Genomic DNA, 10,336 nt, shown 5'->3' on the forward strand with positions numbered 1-10,336 from the left:
CGTTCCCTGCATCGGCAGGCGGACTCTCAACCACTGCGCCACCAGGGAAGCCCTCATCTAACTTCTTATCAGGACATCTCAGGCAGTGACAGTCAGGCGATAAAGGGATACAAGTGTCCGGAACTCACTGAGAGAGTGAGCAGTCTGGTGAATTTCACTTTGGGGCCTGTTCCCTTCCCTGTTTTGTGAGTCCCCTTTGCGGGTACTTGGCCTTGTTCATCTTTGGTTCTTCTCTGCCTGGTGCCTGGCGTATACCAGGTATGCAAGCAATGGGTGTGGTGTGACTAATATCTAGCTTAACTCTCTGGAACTTTTCAGAAACAGTTACAATTCTGCTAGTGGCACTTCTGTGGAAAAGCTAGTCAATATATTGTTAGCAAAGACCAACCGATGAATAAAACTGATGGCTATTAGTTTAGAAGAATAGGATTTAAAGTTTCATAGCATCTGCCTTTTAGTTCCAGAAAGCTATCCCTTTGAGAGTTTCCATCTGAGAAACCCAAGATAGAGTGCTGGTTCAGAGAGTGGATCCCGAGTCAGACTGCCCAGGTGTGAATCCTGGCTCTGCCACTTAGGAGACCAGAAGCCTGAGGAAAGCTGTCCTTACCATTTTTAGATCCACTATGTTTAGCACTGAATAGTGTTCAAGGGAATGTATATATTTTGAAGGTCAACCTTAACAAGGGCTCAGACCACACAGAGCCTTTTAGTCTAGATGACTCACAACTGCATCCCAGGAGAGTCTGTCTTCCCTCTGCAACATACTACCTTTGTTTCTCCTATGCAAAGTAGAACTTCTCCTGCAATGTGCCTTCTCTTCCCATAGTTACCTCCGAGCACGAAGCCTTTCCAGGAAGCCCAGAGTGAACTGAACCAAGCAGCGGCCGATCTGAACCAGTCTGCAGGGGAGGTGGTCCATGCCACTCGGGGCCAGAGCGGAGAGCTGGCCGCAGCCTCCGGGAAGTTCAGTGATGATTTCGATGAATTCCTCGATGCCGGCATTGAGATGGCGGGCCAGGCTCAGGTGAGGCTGGTGTGGCTGAGTGGAGTTGACCCTTGCCCCTCTCGACTCTGGTGGACCGTCGGCCCCTGAGGCCAAGTGGCAAATAGGAGCGGGGAAGCTGTGAGCAGCCCACACCTTTACACTGTCTTTGCTGCTCAGGGAGCTCCATGAGCTCACAGGAATGGCATTCCCAAAGATACTATTAGCTTATGTGTGAAGTTCTTCCTGGAGATGACAGATAACTTTTCCCACGATCCTCCAACAGAACTCATCATTTTATTTATGCTTTTTGGAGGGAGGGCAGCTCTGCATCCTATACTTCAAATGTGGTATAATACTGTAAAAACTCAAGTATTTGAAGTTCGGGGAGTCCATTTGAAAAGGCTGTGTCTGATCCTGAGTGTCAAGTGATTCAAACTTACCTCCTTCAGATGAATAAATAAACCCCTTGTTTAGAACAAGGGTGGGTGACTGGTCTGGTGTCAGCTTATGGAGCTGGTTTTTTGTTTTTTGTGTTTTTTTTTGCGAGCTCCTGTGAACTCCCTAAAAGTGGTACCCAGGGTGTTTTTTACTCTGTTATCTACAAAGGGTTGTTTCTCGGATGGCAGGCCAGGTGAGAAATGTATCCTTTCCAGAGTCAGGAGCTTCTGGGATGCAGTCAGCTCTAAATGTCCAGACGGTGACGGTAGTTTGTGCCAGGCTGAGATGGACACGCCCCTTGATAACTCCAGCATTGTTGAGCAAGATGCTGGAGTTGTGGCCCTGTCTGTGTGCTCTCTCGCTCGCTCTCTCCCTCCCGCCCCCATTAATGCCCACACTTGTGAGACAGCACAGCTCTTGGCTGACCCACTTGGGCTGGATTTCTGTCCTGTTGTGTGCATCTTGGTCTGGATGTCTGTTTGTAGAACGGTACACACTGGGCAAAGTCTCGACAAGTTAGGCATCTGCAGACTAATTGGACTTAATGCAATCTAGACAGATAACCTGCTTCCGTTTCAAGGTGCTGCTCCTAGCTCTGAATGCTGCCTAGGAGAAACGGACAGCCCTTAATTACTCTGGCTCCTTTTGACCTTACAGACGAAAGAAGACCAGATCCAAGTGATAGGGAACCTCAAGAACATCTCGATGGCATCCAGCAAGCTGCTGTTAGCTGCCAAGTCTCTCTCTGTAGACCCAGGAGCACCCAATGCGAAAAACCTCCTGGCCGCAGCTGCAAGGTAAGAGTGGAACAAAATGGGCGTTCATGTGTGGTTAAGTAAGGTCAGTGTTTGCAAGATCCACCTGACATCCTGCTGCTTTGCTGAGCAAAGACGTAGTGCTGACCTTCTGGTGTCAGAGTTGGAGGCGAGAGTGACAGAGATGCTGGTGTCTTATTAAATGGGCTCATTTGCATGCGCTTTCTCCACTAAAGATGCCTTCTGTCTCCTCTTAAAGCCTTTTCAGGAGGACTTGCTTAGTCTTAAGGCCCTCACTGATGTATAAACATAGTGGCTTAGATTTTTTTGAAAGTAGTATTACTATCTTTCAGATTATGGAAGTAATATAAGTTCATTAAAAAGAAACCAGAAGATGCTGAAAAGTATTAAAAAACCGACACCCAACTAGCCGTTCAACATTTCTTGAGTCTTACTATGTGCCCGGCACCAATGTTAATTAGATGGATTTAAACATGTTCACTTCGTCACGTGCAGAAGGGCTCTAGCTCAGAATGAATGGGGTGGTGGGAGGAGTAAATTGTTTGGGGAAATATGTTAAAACATGAATCTGAACTTGGGGTAAGGTCAACATTCTTCTTTCCTGTTGTTTTCACCTGAGGAAGTGGGTCATACAAGACAATTTCTGCTACAGGGCCACTCTGGCCGTTTAGTTCAATAACTAGTGATGGAGTGCTGGTAGCTGGAGAAAGTACAGCGACAGCCCAGGAAAATTTTATATTGGCAATCCCACATTCGTATTCCTGAACCGAGAGGATAAGGTATTTTATTTTCCTGTGGCAGTGTAGGCCTGTTTTCATAGCATTTCTTGATAACACTTTTTTTTTTTTTTTTTTTTTTTTTTTTTTTTGCGGTACGCGGGCCTCTCACTGTTGTGGCCTCTCCCGTTGCGGAGCACAGGCTCCGGACGCGCAGGCTCAGCAGCCATGGCTCACGGGCCCAGCTGCTCCGCGGCATGTGGGATCTTCCCAGACCGGGGCACGAACCCGTGTCCCCTGCATCGGCAGGCGGACTCTCAACCACTGCGCCACCAGGGAAGCCCTTGATATCACTTTATATGTAGGAAAACTAACAGCAGTGAGAGATTAAACGCAGGACAATTAGAACACATAGCATCATTGGAAACATTTTCAAAATGTGCAGATTAGTGATTTTTAAAACGCATGGCTTGAATTCTACTTAACTTTTTTTAAACTTGGTTTTGTTTGCTTATTTCTTTTTTAATGTCTTTATCTCTCTTGGCTTTTTTTAAGTTGTTAGAATCAGGAGACCTGAATTCTAGTACAAGCTTTAGTGCTTGACTAACTAGGTTACCTCGGTCAGGTCACTCAACCTGTCTAAACTTTCCCATTTGCCAAATAGGGATGTGTACAGACTACATTGTCCTTGAGCTCTGTTCAGTTCTCAATATATAAGGTAGCATGGTACCACTGGTTAAAACCTGTCTCTGGTCTCCTCTTTGCTTGTAGTGTTATTTTATTTTATTTTTTTATGGGGGGGGGTTAGGTAATTTCAGAGCAGTTGCCTTCAAAACCTTTGAGTTTCTTCATTTATTCCCAGGTACATACTTTACCTTCAAACGATAGCTAGAGCCACTAGGTGATGGGAAAAATATCCTCACATCTCCCCACCTCCATCTTATGCTTTGTTTGTGATTGTTCCATTAGGTGAATGCCCTCCTGGGGTCGTGGTGGGTGGGGATAAAGAGGGACAGTGATGTCTTCTCTGTTGTGCAGCTGTTTCTGATCTCAAACCCTCTTAATCACTCTTTTTTCCTACAAACAACCTTTGGGTAAGGCAACTAATGTTGCCAGGTATCTGAACTCATATGTTTTTCATTATCTTAAATTTTTCACATCATTTCAAAATTACAGTTTCCAACTTAGAGCGTGTTGTCGACTCTCTTAAATAGTGGGAATGAGGGGAGAGTATAAATTGGCCTTTTGAAAGCCCAGTACAGAAAGGAATCCAGGACCTGAAAGCATGCTGCTGGTGTCCTGGCTCTGTGAGTGTCTGAACGCCCCCTGGTGGTGACATTGAGGAAGGGACCTGGAGGCGAGGTAAAAAAGCTTTCTTTGCCTCTGTCTGTCCTGGCTTTCAGCAGTTGACAGGATTCCCAACCTGATGGTTTCATAGCCAATTCAGCACTCAAGAATTATCACGTGAACTGATAGTCTTGGGCTGGAACAGCTACAGGAAGTTGCTGGCCTATTCTCCTTGGCTTCTTGGCCCATGCTGGCAAGCTCTGCTGCTCCCTGGGGTGATTTCCCAGCAGAAGCGCCAGCCAGGTCAAGTGAGTCAGGCATCTCCCCTTGGAGGGTAAAGCTCTGCCCACCTGGGGTGCCTTCATTCATTCTCTTGTTACTTCATTTGTTCATTAAACAGATTTTTACCACATGCCTGATAAGGGCCCCGCCCAGCACTGGGTGCTGGGCACACACTGTAAGACTGGGACGGCCCTGGTGAAGTTAGGACAGGGGGCACAATCAGGGCCTGCCACCCTCATTCTATCTGGGCCTCACAACAGTCCGGTGCAGCAGGGATCCGCTTGCTCTCGTCCTCATCTTCAGTTCCGCTGTCCTCCCTCTTCTTGAGACGGCCATGCCTGCCTGTCCTTCATGTGGATGTCCCCAAAGGCCCCAGAGATGCTACTGCGGGACCCAGGCCTGGACCAACTCAGCCCCACCCTGCTCCTACATCAGCAGACTTGAACCCTTTCTTTGTTCTTTCTAGTCGCCGTGATTCTTCCTGCTTTAGGAGAAAATGGTTTACTTCTGGGACAGCAGTAGAGTATGTGTGCTTTTCCCTGTTTATCATTCTGCATCTGAGCTCAGGTACATCTGAGGAAGCTGGTCCCTTGGTTTCTGATGTTCATGGGGAGGAAGTCATTTTCTGTTGAGTTCCTGGCTTGTTTGTCTTCTTTCTGTGTAACTGCTTGGCTCTGGCTCTTTTCTGGCAAGTTGGGTGGAGCTGGAGACCCTTTGTCAACCGTTCCTCAGGCTTTTTCCTGCCTGGGGGCTGGACTGATGCTCCCTGAACTTAGTTAAGGAAGTGGGAAACCAGGTGGCAGTGGCAAAAGTAGGAAGTGCCCTAACTCTGAGCACCTCCCAAGCTGCTGAGCATACCACAATCACCCTGGCCAGAAGGACTCCCGGGCTGAAGACTTGATGCCCACCAGCTGCCAGCATCAGGGCCATTCTAGACCAGGTGTTCAGCTGCTTTCCAGTCCCCTGAGGGCTCCCTAGGACCTTGCAGGAGGCGCCTCTTCCTGGACCACCCTTTGCTTTGAAGTTTCTGCCAGGCAGGAGTCTTCCTGTCTCCAGAGATGGTGAAAAAGGATGTCCCAGCAAGCAGCACTTCCATGCTGTAAAGTAGAAAAATGTACACTGGGCCTTCTGCTGTCTCTTGGTCTCCTCTAGAATGTTCCATTCCCGTAATCCAAATCAGGATCTCACTGAGCCCTGACTTTCCAATTGCTCTGGTCCATGTTGGGCCCTCCTTCATAGGCAGAACCCACGCCCACATCGGGGCTTTCATTTTCTTTCTTTCACTCCCAGCGAGTCCTGCCTGTGTCTGGCTGATCCTGTCTGGTGTCACGCCCCCATCACTGCTTCCTCTGGCTCACCTTTGTGTCTTGTCTGTTCATTGTCTTGCCTCTCCAACTGGATTGCAAGCACCTTGCTTTCTTAGAGAGACTTAAACTGTATTACTTTTTTACTCCCCATGCCTTGTGCATGGTAGGACCCAGGGAATACAGACAGGTGAGTTTCAGTTTGCTCTAGTTGCCTTTCTTAGTTGCCTTTCTAAGCACGTCCTCCTTTGAGGAAGGGAATCATTGGAAGTTGCTCTATTCCCCTCCAAGCTCGCTATTGGACGACTTGAGCTTAATAAATAATCAAAAGCACAAACTGGTTGATTTTCTTCTCTCACCTCTGCCCCAATTCTATATCTATATAAAATTTCCTTCCAGAGCTCACAAACTCCTGTCTGAATCAACTTAGTATCTCTGAATGCTAAATGATTTGTAGGTTAGAAAGCCTTTAACATCTGAGGTTGTAGATCCCAATTTATTAAAAACTGAGAGTGGCTAAATATGCTTATTAGATAAAGAATGAATTACAGGAAAACACTATCTCTAGATGGTGAAATTATGGTTATTTAATTTTTTGTATTTTTTTAAAATAAACTTGTATGGCTTTGATCATTACCAAAAAGTGTGGGGAAAATAAAAGCAACTATAGTTCAAGCCTACTTGGATTTACATAGAGCAAAGGGAGGATGCAGCTAATTTTGGCTGTATTTTTGTAACAGTGTAAGTAGGTTAATTCATAATGCTTCAGTAGATGTACTGGTATCTGCTTTAAAATAATATTATAAAATCACTGTTAACATTGTGATACGTCATTGTCATTTTTCTATGCATATGTATATTCTTACAGGTATGGGCTTATGTGGTTTTTACGTTTTATATACAGTTTTCTATATAAGGAATATGATATCATGACTTTTAATGGGTGCCAAGAATTCTGTTGTAGACTATACATTTAATCTGTCCTTTATCATTGCATATTTGGGTTGTCTTTAATCCTTTGCTCTTATAAATAAGTACCGTAGTTTGAAACATGAAAATACTGTTTCCCATTGTCAAATGTATATAACCATTTGCCTCTGTGCCACTAAGTTTATTTAGCTATGCAATCCAGATTCTAAAATGAGTTATGGGGATAAGTGATACCTAAATAACGCTTTTTAGTCATGGATCAGTATTACCCAAGTGACTCATTGAAACATGCAGTGCTGTGCTGGCACTGTTAAGGATTATCCTTAACGAAACAAAAAACAACAAACAAACAAACTCTTGGTTTGTTTGTTTGTTGTTTTTTACCCCAAGTTTTTATTTGAACATTTTTCGCTTCTAAAAATAGTTGAAAGGACAGTGAATAGCTATATATTTTCTGGGTTTACCAATGGTAAACTTAGTTTTGGGTTTTTTTTGGTTTGTTTTTGTTTTTGGAGGGGGCCACACCGCATGGCTTGCGAGATCTTAGGTCCCCAACCAGGGATTGAACCCGGGTCCATGGTAGTGGAAATGCAGAGTCCTAACCACTGGACTGCCAGGGAATTCCCATAAACACTTAGTTTCCAATGGAAAAATCTTTATATAAAGACTAGCTTTTTAAAAATGTAGATAAACAGGAAACGTTGAAAGAAATAAGCCAAATGGAAAGCTTGTGTGATACGTGGAAATATTCCCCAAATGATCGTGTCACCACAGTTGAGGGCTGTACCCTTTGTTATGTTGACACATCCAGGCTGTCCACTCCGAAGTATGTCTTGAAGGCTGCCATTGCAGAACACGGTGTTGGACTCTCTGGGGGACCCTTCCAGTGAATACATCATGAACTGCACCTTCCAAAGGTGGTCCCAACTAGAGACTGTCCTGCTATCTCAGTTGTTCTTGTTTTGCTTTGTACCTGGAAGGCACAGTGCTTCCCCGTGACACCTTACTTAGTTAAGCACTTTTCCCCAAATAAATGAGTCACTAGAGTTAATCTTACACAAACTATTTGGGGATTCTTTCTTGAGCTGAGGAATGTTTTTCTTCTTCCCATCACTCTAGCTAAATTTAAAATTCAAAGCAGTAGCTCCTCATCAAATAATTAAGCTGATTGCCTTTGTACATTGGCAACATCTTTTTCCACCTAATTTGATATTCTGTGGGAAGCTGCAAAGCCAATTTAACTAATAAAATGAGGCATCTTTATATTAGACAGTGTTAATGATTAGCAGCAATGTGTGTCCTATTTTGATTTTATTTGTTTTATTTTAAGTTGCCTGTTAGCTGCAGTGGTTACTGACTGTGAATAGAATTCAGGGTCCTGCCAAAACTATGGACCAGTTATGACCCTGCAGAAAAATGGTTTTGAATCTGGCCTTGGTGTCTGATAGACATGGGTTTGTCTTATTTCTGCTTCTTATTTGTAGCATCTCCTTAGGGAATTATCTCGTGTGTGTGTGTGTGTGTGTGTGTGTGTGTGTGTGTGTGTCTGTCTGTTTTTTTCATTTATAAAAACAAGGGTATTCAATTTTAAGACTTAGTGTAAAGGTACAGTAATCAAAACAGTGTGGTATTGGTAAAGGGTTAGACACACAGGTCAATGGAATAGAATAGAGTCCAGAAGTAGACCCACACAAATATGGCCAAATGATTGTCAACAAAGTTAAAAAAGCAATTCAGTGCAGAAACGATGGCATTTTAAATGGTACTGGAATAATTAGACTTCCATATATCCCCCCCATGAAAAAAAATCTGGATCTATATTTCACACCTTATTAAAGAAATTAACTCAAAATGGACCATGCCTTTATAAATTATCCATGGCAACCTAAACAGAGGCTGTCCAGGAGGGGTGGAAACCTAGCCAATGTAGAAAAAAATCTGGGCTGTGTTTTAAGTTCTAAGAAGAATGGAAACACATGTAAAATCATCTAAGAATCTCTGATTTCTATTAATGTTAACAAAGAAAATAGCTCTTTTAAAGAATAATTTTGGTATAGCTTCTAGGAACTGGTCAATCATGTAGAAATGAATGGCAAGAAGAGGTTTTAAAATCATAAGGCACAGTTTACAGTGTGACTTTAAAAATATACAAAATAGTCCAAACTATACAAAGGCTGTCCAAAATAGCCTCGCTCAGATCATCCCATTCCTATGGGCTGCTAGTGAAGGATTCTGAAAACAGTGTTACTATGAGTTGTTTGCCATTTGCAACTTCATTGTGAATTCCTTCTTGTGAATATATTAAAGATAGCCACACTTTTTAAGAGAGCTATTAGTATTGATACTTTTAAGGGTAAATCAATGAATAATGAGAAGCAAGGTAGGGATTCTCATTCTCTCTTCCCTGGCTGTGGTTGATTTTTGGTTGTTTAGAGCAGGGGGCGCAACCCCCAGGCCGAGGACCGGTAAGGAACCGGGCTGCACAGCAGGAGGTGAGCGGCGGCGAGCAAGGGAAGCTTCATCTGTATTTACAGCCGCTCCACCTCGCTCGCATTACCGCCTGACCCATCCCCCCATCGCTCTCATTACCGCCTGAACCATCCCCCCCATCGCTCTCATTACCGTCTGAACCATCCCCCCTGCTCCCCGGTGGAAAAATTGTCTTCCACGAAACCGGTCCCTGGTGCCAAAAAGGTCGGGGAGTGCTGGTTTAGAGCCTTGTGGAAGAGCTGTCACAGGGACCACAGCCTTTATAGTGAATTAATTGTATTCCTAGCGAACCTACAAAACATTGTTGGGGAAATTACTGTTGATCTTTACAAAACAAAACAAAAAACACTCTTTACGTATTTGTCGCAGAGCTGTGACGGAGAGCATCAATCAGCTCATCACTCTGTGCACCCAGCAAGCTCCTGGCCAGAAGGAATGTGATAACGCCCTGCGGGAGCTGGAGGTGAGTCCCTGGAAAGGCTGCTGAGGATTTCAGAGTATCTGTGTGTCTGTCCTTTCCCTCCGGGGTCAGGTTCTTCTCCTCTATTCTTACCTTTTATCTTTCCTGGGAAACTATTGGAGCCAAAGTTCCAATCCAAGTGGGAAGGAATTAAAGAAAAATTAGATTTGGTAGGGTTATCATCCCTGCTTCCCTGTTTCCACTAAGAGTTGCTTTGTTAAAGGATTCTTTATTTCAAACAGGAAGAGGCCTATGGTATTGAGTGTAGGCTGAAGATAAGCAATTTCTACCTAAAAAGTTTGGGAGTGTTTGGGAGAAGCTGGAATAGATGTGGTTTATGAGTAAAAATGATTTTCCTATACATTGTATTTTGTAACATGTAGGGAGCGCATTAGAGAAAACCCAGGAGTAACACTTATTACTATACAGTCAAGGTGGCCGTGGGGCTCCTAGTGGCCCAGACACAGTGTAGGACTTATCAATTTATATTCATACTTAGGGTTTGTTTGTTTGTTTGTTTGTTTGTTTTTGCGGTACGCGGGCCTCTCACTCTTGTGGCCTCTCCCATTGTGGAGCACAGGCTCCGGACGCGCAGGCTCAGCGGCCATGGCTCACGGGCCCAGCCGCTCCGCGGCATGTGGGATCTTCCCGGACCGGGGCACGAACCC

At 44.5% G+C, this 10,336-nt stretch overlaps 1 protein-coding gene across 1 annotated transcript in view; it reads left to right on the forward strand.

Annotated features, from left to right (window-relative positions):
• TLN2 (talin 2) overlaps positions 1–10,336 on the forward strand; it is a 440,519-nt gene that overhangs the window by 332,528 nt on the left and 97,655 nt on the right. Inside the window, exons 32-34 of the mRNA XM_028495089.1 lie at positions 827–1,024; positions 2,081–2,220; positions 9,578–9,671. Of these exons, the coding sequence (XP_028350890.1) occupies positions 827–1,024; positions 2,081–2,220; positions 9,578–9,671 (432 nt within the window). The remainder of the gene's footprint in view (positions 1–826; positions 1,025–2,080; positions 2,221–9,577; positions 9,672–10,336) is intronic.

The sequence above is a fragment of the Physeter macrocephalus genome, chromosome 11 (genome assembly GCF_002837175.3).
Source record: "Physeter macrocephalus isolate SW-GA chromosome 11, ASM283717v5, whole genome shotgun sequence".
NCBI classification, from domain to species: Eukaryota; Metazoa; Chordata; class Mammalia; order Artiodactyla; family Physeteridae; genus Physeter; species Physeter macrocephalus.